This window comes from Symsagittifera roscoffensis, chromosome 9 (assembly GCF_963678635.1).
Source record: "Symsagittifera roscoffensis chromosome 9, txSymRosc1.1, whole genome shotgun sequence".
Classification (NCBI taxonomy): Eukaryota; Metazoa; Xenacoelomorpha; order Acoela; family Convolutidae; genus Symsagittifera; species Symsagittifera roscoffensis.
Window position 1 is genome coordinate 28,274,465 of NC_087070.1, and position 19,576 is coordinate 28,294,040.

Genomic DNA, 19,576 nt, shown 5'->3' on the forward strand with positions numbered 1-19,576 from the left:
AGGGAGTGTTATGTCACTAAACTTGTACTTAGGGTTCCGGTCATGAGGTTGTTATTTATGTGCTGGCTATCGCGACCTGACTTCGGCACTTTCAGGACTGCTGCGACCAAAACTAAATCATTCAATTGTCTTCTTTGGCCTTCTGTTCACAAAACGAAGCTTTGCTACCAAAAAGTATTGATTTTTTCCCTTTCTCCTATTTCTGAGCAAGCTCGACTTATTTCCTTGACTAAAACACAAGGGAATCCAAAAAGTAACGTTTCAAGATTTTCTCTCTGAGATGCCTGAAAGCATTCTAGATAGTCTCATTAAGCCCTCTCAATTGCTGTTGTTATAAAAGAATTCCGTATTTCTAAGTTTGTTTGCATAATAACTTCAATTGAGGACAATCTATTTTTTTAATTTTTATACTCTATTCTTTTACGAACTTTTTAAAATTTTGTAATACTGAGTTCGGAACAACTAAACAAAACATTCACCTGTCGAATTTTTTTAAACCAGACTTTTTTTGTTTTTGAAATTTTGATCAACAAAAAGCAAGAAATTTCAAAACTTGGATAAAGTTCATATCAAAATCGAACAAAATTAGATGAAGGTTTTGGCAAGCGCATGGAAAGTTGTTGTCGTTTGAAATTTCGACAAGTAGAAAAAAATGTAAAAAGTGTCGAAATTGTCTGAAGAAAAAAAACCCACCCGAAATTGTCCGTTACTTTTGTTACGAAAGTCGGATCAATTATGGCGCGAAGGTAGTATCGCATAATAGCTTAAATCTGAAAAAAAAACTCAGGATATTCAAATTGTGCTCGTTGCTTGAGGGTGAAGCAACATTACCCAGCCCAGAAAAATAACCAAAAAAATTGCATGTAGTTCTTAAACAGGGGCGCAACAGCAGTTCGCCGTGATGAGCTGTACAGCTCTTTTGTTGGTCCTTTCCCCCGTGGATAAATGGTCTTAACCTAATCTAATTCAGAAAAACAAAACAATCACAATTTGATGAATAAACTACGTAATAGCGAAGTGAAAGCAGAAATAAATGATACGACTGTTACAGATTTCGACAAATTAATTAGCACTAAAGTTTTTTTCGTAACTTCCGAAAAAAAAATGAGGAATAACTAGAAAAAGCTTGGCGAAAGGGGTGGCGTACACCTTTAGCCCAAAAGTCATATTCTAAATTTCACGTATCAAACGCTATTTAATAGCACTTAAAGAGCAGTCGCACTTTTGTTTCGGTAAATGAATCCAATAAAATTTGATAGAACAGAATTATAAAGCCGCATTAAATCAGTTGAGGATTCACCCACCCCCTCCCCCCTTGTCCTCCCTCCTCTATTCCCCGTGGAAGGTAACTCAATTGGTACGTGAGAAATTTTTAAAACCACGGGCGAATCTAGGTTTTTCTCGAGAGGGGGATGGGCTTATTTTCGAAAACTTTCAAAACTATTGTTGACGATTTTTTATTGACCAAATTGATTTTAGGAGAGCTCCCAGAAGGATCCGATTTTGACGAAAACAATGCCCCGCAAAACAAGTCAAAATCGTCTGGAGAAAATAAAACAACACCGAACAATTACTCCATCACCCTTTGGGACCCTTTGGTTGACGAGGTCGAATCAGTCCCCCCCCCCTTTATTCGCCCCTGTTCAGAATCACCTGAAAGTACTTTGAAATGCATGGCAGCACGAGCCGTATTCATCAACAAACCTGGTGCACCAAAGCTCACATTATCAAAACTCAACACTTACCCGCAATGTGAAAAAAATTACAAAAAATCATGGAAACGAAGCGGTTTTCTTTGTTAGTTGAAAAGGATGTTGTGTACATCATACGGGCGCTGGCATTCAAATCCAATGATACAGCACGGACCCCGGTAACTGACTTTCCTCGAGGCAATGGCCGAACAAACAAAGATTCATAAAAAAAACTTTAAAAAAATCTTTTTATTTTTGTTCCGACAATTTTCGAAGAAAATGACAGAATATTTGTGCACAGTAACCGGGTGGTTTTGTCTCGAGGACTATTTTATGCGCACTGTTTCTCTCGTTCCAAATGTAAGCGCAGCGGAGCGAGGCGGAGCAATTCTATTTTACTGTCCAATGCTATGTTACGATTTTTTGCTTATTACAATGTGTCGCGCCTGTTCCGAATTGTCGCCTGTTACGAATTGTCGCCGTAACCGATTTGGGACAATTAACGAGCAGTCTTAATAGTTCTTCAAACGACGCAATTTTAAGACTTTGATTTATTCAGCATAGAATTCGTTGTCTGTCAATAATTCATTTAGCAAAAACTATTCGGGACCAAATAATGGGCAGTCGAAACATTCAGGGTTTTGCCCTGATACTAGTAGTCTTGTTTTTGTAAATTCTACTCTTGTTAAAAGAAGTTTTTAAGTGAAAAAATATTTTTGTTCAGTTTTAATCTTTTGGATGAAAAATCAGCTAGCTCCCCGGGTTAACCTCCATAGACCACAAATGCTGCTCATATAATTCAATAAACTAAGTCTATGAAGAAATATTAGTCATACAGTTTTCAAACAGTTTTTTTTCAGTTTCCACATAATTTTTTTCACAAATGCTCAAAACTTTTCCTCCTTCTTAAAATTCTTTTTTCAAAATAATCATTTTTGAAACTTTTTGCCAAAATTAAAATTTGATACTTTCATTCTATCATTTGTGTAATTCAGGCAAATCTAAGACAATTCAGGCCGCTTCCAAAGTATTAAAATTGCAATATGGTCACACTACTTTGAGTAAACAAGTTCATGTTGTCATTTGTGTTCGGTTACAGATCCCAAAAGCTTTTAGAAATTTCAGTCTGATGGGATGCTAAACTTGTTTTGCAAAATACTTTTGTTCCGATCATGTGAACAATGGGGGGAGGAGCTTTGTATTTGGGTGTGTTTTAGTTTTCTCTTCTTTTTCTTTTCCACGCAAAATCAGGTACATCAATTGATTATCGTAATGGGTAGAGTGATATATTATTTTAAAGCCCTTGTCAGTGACGAGAAAACTGGTTTGAAGTTTTGATTTTTGGTCTATTTTTGAACTAATGGTGCGAGTGTGTAGGCTTACAATAGCTTATTTAAGCTTACTTCGATTCTTAAGAACTTAGTTGTACTCAAATAAAAGTAGTTTCTGGAGTGTTTTAGCGCCATTTTGTAAGCAAAGGCTAAAAATTCCAAAAAATAATGCAAAATTTTGAAAAGAAGTTGTTTATTTTTTTAAGTTTTTTTGCACACCTTTTTTTCGTTCAGATCTTTTTATCACACCATGCGGAAAAAAATCAAAACTAAAATGAAAAACAATGTTTTTGTTTTTTCTAAGACGGTGGTCGGAACAGTCTGTGCTACTTGCACAGTAACCGGCTATTGTTGTTACAATAACAAATTGCCTCTGGAGCGTGCAAATGAATGTTGTTGTACAAGTATATAGCATCTTTTAGTGCGGCGGAAAAAAAATAATTGAATCGTACCTTTTTACTTGATTTCGTTTCAATCGACGCACAGGGAAATGAGAAATAAAATTAGGATCATTCAAGGTGTAATCAGATGATTGCCATAAATTGATACATGAGATTAGTGACAAGAGTAATATGAATAGTTTCATTAGGGATGAGGCTAATTGCTACACGCAATGGTCTTAAAAATGGGTGACTCCCATCCTAGTTTACACTTACTTATACTATTATAGGGCTCTTTTCCCTAGTCTTGAGGTTTTCCCTTCAGGTTGAACAAAAATTAAAATGTCCTTTTCGTTCAACTCTTTCTCAACAATCTTTACTGATGCAATGCTCCGAATATCTTCGTCGATATGGCACAATCACCAAAAAAAGTATTTCCTTTTCTGTTCTCAAAATGTGAGCTGCGATATTTATCCACTCAGTCATGATAACCGAAAAAAAATTCGAGCTGGAAATTCGTTTGAAATCTTGAACTAACCAAAGGTCGACAAACAAATTTAACAAATGTCCGCTTCCTTTTCCCCTCCCCCTGCATGTAAAAAGGCATAAAAATATAATACCCGAAAAATTATCATTATAACGCTTAAATTTGGATAACTCATGCTGTTTCAAAGTCAAAAAAATACCCAAATTTGGTCAAGCATGGTAGAGTTATAATTTGTGTGTGTAGTGCATTATTTTTGGTCGAGCATGGTCGGAACATACCGATTTTTTTTTTTGTGATTTAATATTTTTGCACATGGTCTTGATTATCTCCAATTTCGAAAAAGCTAAGATTGAATTATAATCAACCTTGGTTATCTCAATTTACATCAGACTTTTTGGCAGTTAGAGTGGTTTAAAAGGACGAAACTGTAACAGCAAACAATAACCCTTGATTTTGTTTGGAGACTGATTGACAGACAACAAAATTGGGAGATGTTTTAGAAGGCAATTCAGAAAAAAGGTTTTTGTTAGAGTTATAATTTGTTGAGCTTATGTTATTTTTTTTATTGTGCAAGAAGAAAGTCAAGCATGGTAGAACACCTTGAGCTTCGGTATGTCGTTGAAATGCAGTCGGGTGATGGCGAAAAGTAGTAGACTTGCACGTGCCCCGACCTAATTTGGATTCACTGATGAGATTGATGGTACAGAAGAGCTCGATGATGTCGACTCACAGCAAGAGCAGACAGAATTGACACAACCAAAAAATTTTGACAAAACCAGACTCTTCGCAACATTATCCACAACAAAAAACAAAAGAACCACTCCACTGAGCTTCTTGACATCGAGCATCATAAAATACACAGAGGTTTGCCTCAAATTATGGTAAATTTGTCTTTTTCAGATGCTCCAGATATGTCACTTTGTCGTAAATTGCCAGATTACATACCTTTGACTTCACATGCTGATAGTATGTGGCATGAAATAAATCGTGTAGAAATGTGTGAAGTCATCGATGAAGTGTATGAGAAAGTAGTGCATTGGAAACCAAATAATTTTCAAGTTCGGACGCTGTTTGAAAATGGTTCGTTGAAGAATTGGCAGACTAGTTTTTTGCATTTGCTGGGAATTTTAGTGATGAACTCATTCCTATTAAGCCAGCAATGCTCATTCCGATAATACTTCATCAGAAGACTTCCAGAAAGAGCAAAGTCAAAGAACATATTTAACATCTCAAACGCGGAAACGAACTTTGGAAGAGTGGCGATTTAAAAGAATTTTTAAACAGAAAGCTTTCAAACTTGTTTATAGACGGAGAAGTGATTTTTTTCAAGAAGATACTGTATGACAATGCATGTGAACACTTGGACCCTGCAGAGCGTGTTTTCTCTGGGAGTGGTAAAACAATTTTAGCAGAGGGACACAAATATTTAGGATGCCCGATTGCCGGCAAAAAATTCTTTTAACAACATGTCCTCAGAATGTCAGATAGATAGAAAAGTGAGTTAGAGAGTTTATATCACATCGCTGAGACAAAGCCACACTGTGTTTTTGGAGCATTTACGCATAGTTTCATTCCAAAGTGGAGTTAAATGATGAGAGTGATCAATTGTGGCCAAGATGAAATTAAAGGTAACCTCGCCAAACTCGGAAGCAAAAACTAGACGCTTTTTTGCCAAAACTGACTGGCAGAGTAGCACCAGGAGACATTGAAAGATCCATGGTAGAGCTTCCGGCAAGACTGGGTGGTTTGAGCATCATCAATCCAGAATTAGACACCGCTCACAACTTCAAAGACTCCAAGAGTGTCTCTAAACCTCTTGTTGAGAAGTTTTTGTCAAGCGATAATGATTTAGATGGAGTTGCAAGTAGGCAGAAACGAGCATGTACTGAAATACAGAAGGAGAACGAACGGCTGCCGAAAGAAAGAAAAGTGTTATGTTGCAATCGCTTGTCGGTACACCATACTCAAGAGCATTTAAACTGGCTAACGAAAGAGGCGCGTCAAACTGGCTCACAACGTTGCCGTTAGAAGAACATGGTTTTTGTCTGAGTAAAGCAGCATTAGAGATGCATTGTGCTTGCAATATAATTGGCCGCTGAAAGATGTCTCTTCTCATTGTGTTTGTGTTTGTCGGTTGAGCATTGCTTGTCTTGTCCTACTGGAGGCGAGCTTTTGGGGACCTTTTAGCTTTGAGAACATCAATTACTGGCGATGAAAGGCGGCTTGATGTTTCAGCTAATGGAGTCTGGGGAGACCAATTTTAGAAGGCCTTGTTCGATGTAAGAGTATCAATCCCTGCGCAAAATCAAATTCTGGTACTCTGCCAAGTGTTCACGAAGTGGAAAAAAAGAGATGCTATGAGCAACGTATCAGAGAAGTTGACAATAGTTCATTCACACCTCTTGTTCTTTCGTGCACGGGAGGCACGGGCAAACTTGCTACATTGTTTTACAAAAGACTTGCTTCGATGATCAGTGAGAAAAAAAAACTTCGCATACTCAAGTGCTTTGGTGGATTCGATGTCGTATTTGATTTGCGCTTCTCAGATATTCGATCATGTGTATCCGTAGATCCCATTCATCATATCGGAGACCGAAGCATGATTGCGTAGAGCAAAGAGTTCTTGATGCGCGCTCAACAGACATCAGTTTAATTGCATGGATTTTTCTTTAAGGATATCTCTTATCTGTTGTAGTTTATTCTCATGTCAAGTTATCACTACAGAATATGGATATGAAGATGACTCCAATAAAACTGAAGTACAGCCCGACTTGGAACTTGATGTTTACAATATGAATGAAGCCGATTTTTATGAACCAGGAAACTAATATTATCAGTTCAATTCTACTGATTCTGATAACTCAACTAATGGAAACATTGATTGACTTCAAAGAAAAATTTGGTCGAAACAGTGGAAACATAAAATGAGCATCTGGACCCGGGTTGTAGCGTTTTGCCATTTTTGCTTGGGGGAGATAGCTATCAATTGGTCCCTACAATTGATCATTACTGCTCAATTGATCCACCGCATTTCTAACGACGCGCTGGTCAGATACTTAGAGCATGTACTTTGTAACATGAGGTTGAGTCTAAATTGACCCAAACAAAAAACTCGGGAAACTCTGTGGCAATTTGTTTGGAATAAGCTTCGGATTATCTAAAATGTGTGAACTATGATTTCATTTTGATCAACCTGGCATTTCTGTCAGTTTTCCTGAAACTGAGTCGAATGTTATTCTAGGAAATTAAAAAATCCAGAATTTTGTATTCAAACTACAAAATAATTCTAGAAAGATAGAAACTACAATCATTTTTGAGTGGCTTTCTAGCGCCATTTGATTGGTTTTTGAGTGTTTTGCTAATAAATGGTCAAAAACTGCCCCAAATTTTCAACGAGTTTATTTTTCCGATAAATTGCTCGAACCGTTTCAATCTTCGGCAGTTTGTGAGCGGTTTCAAAATATCGATCATAGAAAATAATGTGAGTTTAAGCTTTACTAAATTCATAAGAAGGACTCAGAGGTTTCTGTGCTCCATATTTACTATATTCTAATTTCCATTCTAACTTCAAATAGACATGAAAAGCTGATTTATATAGCCGCTAGATTCCCGGGTTGAAGTATTCAAATTAAGCTTCGACCAAATATGTTGTCGAAAAGGCCCTTTTGGTCGAACATAATCTCGAATTATATTGGAAAACATGCTTGGGTCAATTAACACACTCAATTAAATTTTTCCATCGGCTGAGTGGATGAAAACATAGCCGGTTTGTATCAAGCCGGTCGAAACAAAACAATTCAACCCGGGTTGACTCAAATTCCAGGCATACAGTTTTAACCCTGTCGATTTTGCAATAATATTGAAGGAATCAGTTCGAAATTCATAACAATTGTGTTTGATTTGCGTTTAATTCTTCATTCACGCCAAGAAAGGTAGGGAGTGTTATTTCACTAAACTTGTACTTAGGGTTCCGGTCATGAGGTTGTTATTTATGTGCAGGCTATCGCGAACAGACTTCGGCATTTTCAGGACTGCTTTGACCAAAACTCAATAATATAATTGTCTTCTTCGGACTTCTACTCGCAAAACGTAGCTTTGCTGCCAAAAGGTATTGATTTTTTCCCTTTCACTTATTTCTGAGCTAAGTTCGACTTATTTCCCTGAATAAATCACTAGGGAATCCAAAAAGAAACGTTTCAAGATTTTCGCTCTGAGATGCCTGAAAGCATTCTAGATAGTCTCATTAAGCCCTCTCAATTGCTGTTGTTATAAAAGAATTCCGTATTTCTAAGTTTGTTTGCATAATAACTTCAATTGAGGACAATCTATTTTCTAATTCTTATACTCTATTCTTTTACGAACTTTTAAAATTTTGTAATACTGAGTTCGGAACAACTAAACAAAACATTCACCTGTCGGATTTTTTTAAGCCAGACTTTTTTTGTTTTTGAAATTTTGATCAACAAAAAGCAAGAAATTTCAAAACTTGGATAAAGTTCATATCAAAATCGAACAAAATTACATGAAGGTTTTGGCAAACGCATGGAAAGTTGTTGTCGTTTGAAATTTCGACAAGTAGAAAAATATTTCTAGAGTTTGTTTTTGGTCGCGGAATGAACATCATTGCGAAAACGTAAAAACAAGTCGCTGACCTATTACCCGCACTCAGTAAAAAGAGAAAAAAATCGATTACATTACAATTATAATTGTACTCTCATCAAAATTATAATTAATTATAAGCACCAAATTTAGATGTTTAAACGATTTATAGTCCATTATAATGATAACAGTTTTGAGATAATATAATAAATTATATTCAATTATAATTGATGATGATTTTTCCGAAAGCCTCTTATAATCTCTTACAATCTGTTATAATCTAATATAATCTATTATAATATATTATAATCCTTTTTTCTATCAAACAACTATCTCATTAAAAAAAATCAAATATAATGGGTTATAAGTAAGCTATTCTGCATGAAAACACAGTAAACACCTAATTTAATTTAAGTTTAAGCTATCAGTACAAAATTACGGTTTCTTTTAGTTCATCAGTTCCCCTTATTCATGCACCTTTTGTGTGCATGAATAAGGTTGCAGGTGGGTGCAGGTAGGATGCACCTTCAGAAGACAGGTGATGATTGATTGCATCTAATATCTTCTCCTCCTCTGTCAGCTCATGTCCTTCTCTAGGATCTGAGAATCCCTACAATCAAGTCACATTCATCACGCATAATGATTGTTTATATACATCGAGGTTATACTGTATGACCTGTATACTAACTGAGATGTCACGTCATATCACTTCAGGTGACAGGTTGATATAAGTAGAATGCTTCTCCAGGTGACATGTGGGCCTTCAGGCAGGAAGCACCTTCAAAAGACATCTTCAGCTGGTTGAGTCATAAACAGAAGAAGCAAAATGAGAAAAGAATATGACACTAATATGGCCCACATAGGGACACTTCCTCAGACACTCATAGGGGCACACAGGGACACCTGATCAAACACTCACAGGGGCACGTATAGGGACACATATTCAGACACTCACAGGGGCACGTATAGGGACACATATTCAGACACTCACAGGGGCACACGAAGGGATACATAATCAGACACTCACAGGGGTATATATAGGGACGTTTACTCAAACACTCACAGGGGCACATATAGGGACACATTTTCAGACACTCACTGGGGCACACAAAGGGTTACATATTCAGACACTCACAGGGGCACACATAGGCACGTTTATTCAAACACCCACAGGGGAACACGTAGGAACACATATTCAGACTCTCACAGGGGCACACATAGGGACACATACTCAGACACTCACAGGAGCACAAACAGGGAGACATATTTAGACACGCACAGGGGCACACATAGAAACACATTTTCAGACACTCACAGGGGCACGTATAAGGATACATATTCAGACACTCACAGGGGCACACAAAGTGAAACATTCACGCACACACAGGGGCACACCTAGGGACGTTTATTCAGACACTCACAGGGGCAAACGAAGGAACACATAATCAGACTTCCACAGGGGCACACATAGGGACTCATACTCAGCCACTCACAGTGGCACGTAGAGTGACACAGATTCAGACACTCACAGGGGCACAGAAAGGACACATATTCCGACACTCAATTTATAGGATGCATAATTCAATCCCCCCAGTGAGGTAAAACTCAAATCCAGTGATTTTAAAAAGTCTTATTTGTTCGTGAACACCATTTACCATACTAACTGCCACTCAGGACCATTTTAACTGAATTAAAAACGAAAGTAAAAAACCCGAGGTACCCAAGGTATCCCTTAAATTACCTCTAAAAAAAAAATAAAAGAAAACGTACTGTAAAGTAGAGAGAACCAAAGAAAGAAAGAGTTTATTAATACTATTATTATTTTCGGCCTCACTTATTATGATGATTTTCGGCCTCACATATAATATTTATTTTCGACCTAAAGTCTATCGGCTAAATGGCCGCTACCCTCGACAGACGTTGACTCAACGTAGTTAATACTAATGAGAGGACGATTCATATCATATTTCTGCAACTTTAAGCATTTTTCGGAGGTCGCACAGTTTGAAGGTTTTATTTTCGAAAAATTGTTTAAAAAAATCGAATTGAAAAAAAATGAAAAAAAAAAATTGATACCAACTAAAATTACATAGCCCATATTAATTCAAAACAAGATGAAACGATGACGTTTGTTTAAGAACAATGGATGATAATTGATTAAAACGTATTATATTTCAATAAAACTTGAGAAAATTTTTGTTTAAATAATCGGTTATAATCAATTTTAAAGTTTTTTTTGTTTCGAAAAATAGTAACAGTATAATCCATTTTTAATCAAATATAATTCTTCTTAAAATTTATGAAGACTGACAATAAAAATCCCTTATAATCTAGTAAATTCTCTTTTTACTGAGTGCGGGTACATTTTGGACAAAAATGTACACTGTGACACATCATCAAAATTTTAAAAAAAAAACAGTTGCTGCACCAAAGCAATCTAAGAAAATAATTACCATAAAAGCTTAGATTGGAGCCATCAAATCGTAAAATTCCGTAGTTCTTCCGTAACACGAAAATCAAAGATCAGCCTGTTTTATCTAAATTCCGCCCAATCATAACAGCGATTGCGGAAAATTGGTTATTTGTTTCATGTTCAAATAGATGTTTTGCTACCATGTGTCGATTCTAACTTTTAAATCATCATTTTTACTTGGTCGATCATCTGAATTTTTTTCCAATACAAAGGTAAGAGAAGTGTTTTATTTATAAAGCCAGCCTTTTCTTAGCCACTACTTTGCATCTTGAAAAAGTAAGATTTCGAGAAGACTGAACAAAACACAGTGAGAGCATCGGGTTAAAAATTCATAAGCTGTAGGGGTGAACAGAAAAATAAATCTAGATTTAAATTAAATGAGTTAGCCCAAGAAGCACTAAGTAATTCAAAACAAAAAACAGACGACAAACTTTTATTTTTAGTTTTAACCAATAAATCTTTACTTAGTGCTATTATTAGGACTTTTTCATGAACAAACGGCTATTTTTTCTATCACCAGTTTTTGCAGATTACTGTTTCAGCCGCCGATTACATACAAAAGTGCTGAACCTACAAAAAAGAACAAAACATTGTAGCAATGAATGATACAAGAGTGCAAGATGAGGAGCTTGGATTTTTCCAGGACACTATGAATGACCTTGGGGATGCCTGGGACGCCGCATATCTGGTGTGGAGCGTTCAGTGGTTGTTGATTGGGGTGCCAGGCGATTTGCTGATCATTTCGGCCATTGCGATATTCAAAGAGCTAAAGTAAGTTTTTCCCCTTTCTCATCCTTTCCGAAATCTGTCTTTTCTTCTTTCGAAAATTCAAGTTTCTTGAAATGAGATTTAAAAGGAAATTATAACTTTGCGATTACTAAAAAACTGGCTAAAATATGTTTTTGAGACCTTAAAAACTTTTCGATGGAGCGTAAAGTCATGTGACAAATGAGGCAAAAAGAAGAGACAAATTCGTGCATTACTAAACGCTTTTGAACTACAGTGCCAGTTGATGGCTGAATCAATTTAGCAAATACGTTTTGGTTCTGTGATATAAATTCCGATAGAATAATACTCGGTTCGAAATCACTGTTTTGTGTTAAGCACTTGGGGCCTAAAATTTAGTTTATTCAAACCATGAAACCAAAAATTAGTTTGTTCAGACCAAAAAACCAAAAACTTCAGACCGTGGAGACCCGTTGTTGATAAGTGCAGACCGTTACTATGACGAAAGACCAACGTCAGATTTTTGAGGATTTAGGAAACATATGAATGTCTACTATGAAAAAAAAAATTTATCTCTGATAGGGGGAAATGGGGGGATACTTCAGGTACCAGAGGGTACTGGAATTTTAGACTGAAACGGAACTTTGTAAACTTAATTAAATAAATGCAGTAACTTGTTTGGAAATGGTACAATGGTATAATGCTTTAATTTAGTTGAAGGGGAGTGTAGTGGAGACTATGTTAATTGTATCGATTTTATGTTTTTATCTTATCTTGTTCTTTTCTTATGATTATGTTACTACTCACCATTACAAAGGCCATTGTTATAGCTATTGTTTATTGTTATGATCAGGTATTTCCAGTGGCGACGGTGCTCAATAGAATTCAAGTTGACTCTAAACTAGTGTGGTAATGTGACCAACGAGAATGTTTTCACACCCCCCCCCCCCCCCCAAGTTTATGAAATTAATTTTTCTTTTTTATGGCTTTTTTTAGAAAATTATTTTGCATTATATGACCAATTTTTGATTGTTTTGCAAAGTTCTGCTTCGATCAGCACTGAATAGATAGCTTTTCTTGTTTATGCATCGTTTTTTGAGCAGCCATTTGCTCACGTGAGCAATGAAATTCAATTATGTGATGCAATGGATGTACGAAATGTTGTTCTGCTTACCCACCTTTATGTGACGCCTCAGGACTATTCCGATGGCACAGACGGCCAACCTGGCGTTCAGTGACCTGGTGGTGGGGGCAACCAATGTGAGCACCACTTGGCTAATCCTCCTGTTCGACAGCAGACTCCTCATGGACCACAACGCCCTCTGTCAGCTGAGTGGATACATTTGCAATCTGGGCTGCAGGTGCTCCATCATATCCATATGCTGCATCTCATGCAACAGGTAATAGACATCTTCCCGAAAACCAACCAACCATTAGTTGATAGGATCCCCTGGCTCGCCTGTTCAGCTGCTCCACTCATGTTTCCACCATCTCTTCTTATACTTAGTTGGTTTTGACCGTCTCCACAAGTTTTGCGTATTTTTCCACCGTCCCGACCAAATCTTGGTATATTTCGATTTGCTCAACCAAAAAAAGCGCTCGGATTTTAAGGGCAGATTTAGTGGGAGGGGGGATTGGACGCCCCCCTCCCCGTCAGGGATTAAACCCCCTGTCGACCCAAAGGGTCCCCCTTTCATACTCTTTGTGACATCCATTTTTGGCTGAACGACGCTAAAATTTTTCTAAAAGGAGCCATTATTTACTAATTTAGAGGGCGAGCGCGCGCAAATTTCCAAAAAGTGACCAAAAATGGCTTTCTTTTCACCTGTTTTTTCAAGCGCTCGGAAATTCAATTTGACCTAAAAAAAAGATCGTCAAAATTTATCAATTATTTTGAAAATCCGCCTCTTTCCCTCGAGAAAATCCTAGATCCGCCCCTTGTAAACCACGTTTTCAATTTTGTCTCTCATCTTTTGATTGTTTCCCTTTTCAGTTTAAGTCAAAAATAGTTTTAAAAAAGAAACCGTTGAGATTTGTAACAAAAATTCAATTAACTGTCTTACGGTGCGACGATTGTGCTCCACGTATGTTTCGGTCGACTATTGACCTTGTGCTCCACTTTGATACTCGAAACTTACAGTGAGCACCTGAACCCGGATGACTTTGTTGATGCGACTGTCGATGTAGTCTAATGGTATAAGTACCAGGCGTACGATGTGATTGAATTTTTGCGCAGATCAAGATATGCTGGGACGAGATCTATGACCGAGTGTACAACACATACACCATGCCTCTTCACTTGCTGGTCCCCTGGATTCTGGGGCCCGTGATGATGCTGCCTGCTCTGCTGCGGGGCAAGAATGCATTTGTCTATGACACCCGAATGCTCCTCTGCCCCACCTGGTACTTCAGTCAAGCAGGTCAGTGCAAAACTATTTTATTACACTTAGCAAGCGTACTCTATTGTATAACCAAATGAAAAAAAAAGTTATTCAAAGGTTAGGCAACAAAAATTTCTTTGATTTTTGCCCAAAATGGAGATTTATACAGGCTATTGGTTATTGACTTAGAGGTATTCGGTCTCAAAAGTCCCATTTTAAAGCCAACTCAACTACGTCAGCTCAAAACGGCGGTGCATTCAATTATCAAATTTAAAGTCCAGTATATTTAGCGCCACGACTTGAAGAGATCAAGAAAATCAACAATTATAATGTTGTGAGGTATATCAAATCTTTGCTCTTGATCATTCTCCTCAGAGGCAGTGCGCCTTTTTCTTACATGGAGGGGGAGGGGAAAATGAAGCGGACGTTTTTTAAATAATTTTTGTCGACCTTTAGTTAGCTCAAGATTTCAAAAAAATTTCCAGCTCGAAATTTTTTCGGTTATCAGTAGTATATGTTGGGGCAAAATCGGGTGGGGGTGGTGAAGACCCCTGTGTATTAAGATAGGCAACAGACTATCCGGTCTTCACTCTATGTATTATACATAGGGAAAATATTTCCCAATGTATTGATGTTATAGGTTTCAGATTTAAAGATGGTAAGATGGTAATTTTGGAGAACAAATATGGATTTCAAAAAATTTTGGGCTCCCAATTTTGATGATACAGCAATGTTTTAGATTCTAAACGTTTTCATAATCAAAAATTAATATAATGTTAACCCAAGCGTAGCGTAGCGTTTAACAAGAATTAATAAAAAAAAGATTAATTACAGAGACGATGTCTTAATTAACAGCATCGTATATGATTTTACTACATAATCTCTTACAAATTTAGAGGTTTAGTATGTAATTTATCACATTCAAATTCCTGTGTAGGGTAGAAAGAGCTCAGTCCTTTTTTAAGTTTGTTCACAAGTGGCATTTGCATGGTTAATCGTTTCAAATCCTTTATTAGTTGTCTTCAAATTCACTGCTTCATCCAGTATTTTACTGCTAAACTTATTTGTTAAGCGCTTTACTGCTAGACTTATGCTTTTGACATTCTATATCGTAACAGCAATAAGTTTTAATACACAGGCACAGCATTTCGGTGCAGCTGTACTCCTCCTCGAACAATCCTGGTTCTCTCTTGTTTCTTATGTTTAGAGCAGCAAGTAAGGGGGAAAAGTTGTTTTTCGCATCTGCTCTGAAATTGTCTCGACAGTCCTTGCTTCGCTTTTCAGTCCAATCTGCTCGCTTGCTGGAAGGATACACTCATCTGATTCTTCATCTGCCAAAGCCAAAGAGAGGGAATCTGTATCCATTTCGAATTTTTCAAATTTGTTGATGTCGCAAAACTTGCTAAAAAAGTTATAATACAGCTCCCACATTCTCAACTTGGCCTACTGTACTGTAAAGAACCTTACTATAAATGGTTCACGATGCTCTATACTAGGCTTAACAAGCTACATAATAATAAAAACATTTAGCTACGATATTAAGTATCTTGAAGAAATAGTTATTGATAGCTTTATGGGTTTTTTCGTCTCCAAGATATTTTGTCATTGTAAGTTTTGATCTCCCCATTGTTTGATAGCCATAGAAACTATTTCCTAGCATTTTCATTGTTTCGGCTACCACACCAGACAATGAATTTTTAGCACCGACTCGCCTAGCATCAAAAACAGACTGAAGGAAACAGATGAATACTTCACGCGGTGTGTATTGTGCAAATCGTTGAATTTGTGTACGCTGTAATTCAAGATCCAAATAAAAGTTGAAGAATGGTGCTATATGTGTTCCGTTGGTTTAATTGAGGCTAATTAACATTCGCTGCGGTTGTATTAACAAAATGTTTTCTTCCTCATACGCGTTCTGGTAATATTCTGGAAGCTCGATAGTAACATTCGCTGCGGTTGTGTTAACAAATTGTTTTCTTACTCATACGTGTTCTCGTAATATCGTTTCTGGTAACATCGACTTTTTTGAAAATAGGTGGGAAATTAGAGAACTTTGCTTTTAGTTCATCTAAAACACTCAAATCACATTGCGCGTAGTTCATCTGAAACACTCAAATCACATCATCTCGAAAGTTTTGCAGAAGTGAAATGAGAGAAAAAGGCCTCTTGAAGAAAAATGAGTTCTAACGTATTTTTTTTACGTCTAGGTTGTTTTTAAATTTATCCCACAAAAAACACTCCCATATTTCTTCTATGAAGAAACCTTTTTCTCGAATGTATTCTTTTTGAAGCTCATCCATTTTTTTGTTCCTCGTTTTAAATCATCATCACTAGGGCTAGGTCTAGCTTCCTGACGTGGAGAGACATGGGAAAAACATCCCATTGGTTCAAAAACCGTCTTACAATGGTTGCAATAACCATCAACACTGAAGCAATCAATTATTTTTTTGTGTTCCTCTAGTGTAGTAGCTTTCAATTTTACTTTCAGGTCTGGTTACTTAGTTACGAACTCGATTTGTTTTGCCTTAAATTTTTTATTCCTTCTTTAGAGTCCCATCTCGTATACAAGCCAGTGGGCATATCCTGACAAATGGATTAAGGATAGAGTTTACTGGTACCAATCCCAACGACTGATTTACACAAGTTGCTTGATTTTCAAATACAGGTCTCGTCTGCTACTGATTTCCTTGTGAAAACAATTAAAGGGTCCCTGGTCAAATCTTCCCGTGTTTTTTCAAGCAAGGCCTTATCACTCGAGAAGAATGGGTGGAACTTATAATCGGTTGATTTGTGCAGACAGATGTTCGCCAGATTCAGTAGTGCGCAGGCAAGCTTTATCATGTCTATCTCTTTGTCATGATAAAGTCAATCATTTTCTGCATAGCTTTAAGTGTAGGAACAACATGTTTGTTGTCATAACACTAGAAAAACGCAAAAAACTCACATATTTTCTTGTTCCCAGATGGATTTCAGGTAGTTGTTGCTTTCCAACCTCGTAGATGGTTTGGTTTTTAAAAAGTGTTTTTTCATTGCTTGCTCATCAGCTATCCCAGTAATAAGGAGCTTCTGAAAATCTTCTTAATTTTTATCGAAAGGGTTACAATTTTCAACTTACTATAAAATTCATCATACGACGGTAGTTGTTGATCATTGAGTTTGGTAGGAGTATCCAACCACTCATATGGAAAAATTACTTTCATCTCATGGCTTTGTAAGCTTGTAGAAAATAGTGTAAAGTAGTAGCTCCACTCAAAAACTTCATAGTGTCCAGAAGCTGAATGTTTCCAAACTTGAACAAAACAAAAATGTTCGTTTTCTTGCTGACTGAAGATTCAGATACCGTCTCGTTGATAGGGTAGTAAATGAGCTATGATTTAAAGAGTTTTATATTTTACTGACCACTGTTGAATCCAAATACTGGTAGAGTTTTGGTTTAACTCTCTAGATGTTGCATTAAATCAATCAATTGATTTTTCTGAATCCTGTGAAAGTGAGTGGATGCTGTTTCTTCCTCATCATCGATACATTCGTCTTCGTAGTCTCTTGCTTCACTTATATATTAACTACCTCAATCAACAAGGATGCTGAAAACTGTGTGTAGCCACTTTTAGCTGTTATTTTAGTTTTTCAGAAATTGTGATCACATCTTTTTCCGCAAATGTTTTTTGCCAACAACTCCAAAGTTGCCAAGATTTCAATAATGAGTGATTTTTGATCTTTCCCACACAAAAATATTGGTTTGTCGGGCAAATGGGATCTGATTGATACTGATATGGCTTCATGCTTACCATTCCAAGTTCTTGTTTTGGTTGGTTTTAGTTCCTCGGATGGCGTGGAAATTGATTCAAAATCAAAAATGGCGACAATTTTGAATCAAGTTTGTTCTTTTGGAGACTCAATATTGTAACCATTCAGTTTTTCAAATAAGGCCGCACGTAGAGTATAAACATTTTTGGGGTAAGGCTTTTGATTCGATCTTTGGATTCTAGAAAAGGCTTATTGGAATGATCTGCCTTGTGGAGAAATGTATCGCAATTTGGACATCGGAAACATTTGAAAAAGTTGACGCAAACATATTGTCGTATCGTAGAAGTTTTACTGATTTCTCGTATTTACCGATGTTTCTGCGAGCTAAATCACCCATAAAGTTTCCATATTCAAGGTCGATTTCCTAGATAGAGATGTTTTTCTCGACTACATCTTCAACTATTGGCAGATTATCTATTAAAATACCACGGAATTGTTTCGGATTGGAACTCAACTTTTCAAGAAAACCACCAACAATCCTGTAGATGGATGTTTCCAGATTAGTTGTTCCATGCAATTGAACTGCAAGTGCTCGAAATAAACACAAGTTGTCATTGTATGGTTGCTTCCTCGATTCCGGAATCAAACAGTTAACTTGATGATTTCTCAGAAGTGGTTCGGAAATCACTGAATCTGTATATCGCATGGGTGCGTTTTTGAGTTAAGTTAATACAACAGTCAACTTTCGTTCACCTTTCGTTCACCTTTCGTTCACCTTTCGTTCACCCTTTCGTAATTTGTCTCTCTAGTGTACAGACTTCAATGATATCTTGCTTAGTGACCTTGTTCTGTGTAGCCGTCAAGTCGCTTCAGTATAAAGCAGCAAAGATTTACGAAAAATTGTTATTATCATGAGCGATTTTTGCAGCACAGTCAAGTTTTCAAATACTTGATCCAGTTACTCAATAAATAGATTGGGATCTAGTTTGGAGCGATAAAAATTGAAAACCTTCTGGCGTCCATTTACCATCTCAGTATCCGTTAAGAAGTGCTGACAGGCATTCAACTCATCTCGTAGCTGATCACTCACCTCCTCGTTTTCCAAGATTTATTTTTTTTAAATAATTATCAGAATCAATAGTTTTCCTCGCTTTCAACCCATGATCTTTCTTGCAATGTTATTGAAGTGAATAAATATTTGGGAATCCTTTTGTACACATTACACGTTTTATTGACTTCGGGGTTGACTTTACGTTCTTCTTGCTCGTATGAAAATTCAATTCTTGCTGGTTTTAAGTACAAAAAATTTATTCCGGACAAGAAATAACTCCTCGCACACTATTCTTGCGATGTCGGGCTGCATTTTAACGATCATAAATCTTACTGTTGTCCTCGCATTTCATTTTTTTTCCAATGAGTGAAGCCATCTGAAAAAAGTGTGAGGTTTATCATGTAACAAAACTAAATAAAAGTATTTGGTACCTGCAAATTTGAGAGATTTAAAATGTCCCAAAAAAACTAATTGTTTACTTATACTTACCTTGGATTATTCAGAATAATTGGAAATCTTTTTAACTAACTATACAAAATATAGAGCGATTGCTATTAACGTAAAACAAAATCGAAATTAATTAGGTTTCATTTGCTGTTGCTTATTAATATTAATTATACTCTGAATTTTCACTCTAGATGTATTGTTTCATTAACAGATGTACTGTTTGTTGTCTGATGGTCAAAATCAACCAATCAGAAACCAGTATT

At 36.6% G+C, this 19,576-nt stretch overlaps 1 protein-coding gene across 1 annotated transcript in view; it reads left to right on the plus strand.

Annotated features, from left to right (window-relative positions):
- The first annotated feature begins 7,903 nt into the window (after positions 1 to 7,903).
- Positions 7,904 to 19,576, plus strand: part of LOC134854805 (trace amine-associated receptor 9-like) — a 55,404-nt gene continuing 43,731 nt past the window's right edge. The window contains exons 1-5 of the mRNA XM_063871161.1: positions 7,904 to 7,997; positions 11,504 to 11,732; positions 12,884 to 13,087; positions 13,828 to 13,870; positions 13,924 to 14,107. Coding sequence (XP_063727231.1) covers positions 11,560 to 11,732; positions 12,884 to 13,087; positions 13,828 to 13,870; positions 13,924 to 14,107 — 604 coding nt within the window. The 5' untranslated portion in view covers positions 7,904 to 7,997; positions 11,504 to 11,559. The remainder of the gene's footprint in view (positions 7,998 to 11,503; positions 11,733 to 12,883; positions 13,088 to 13,827; positions 13,871 to 13,923; positions 14,108 to 19,576) is intronic.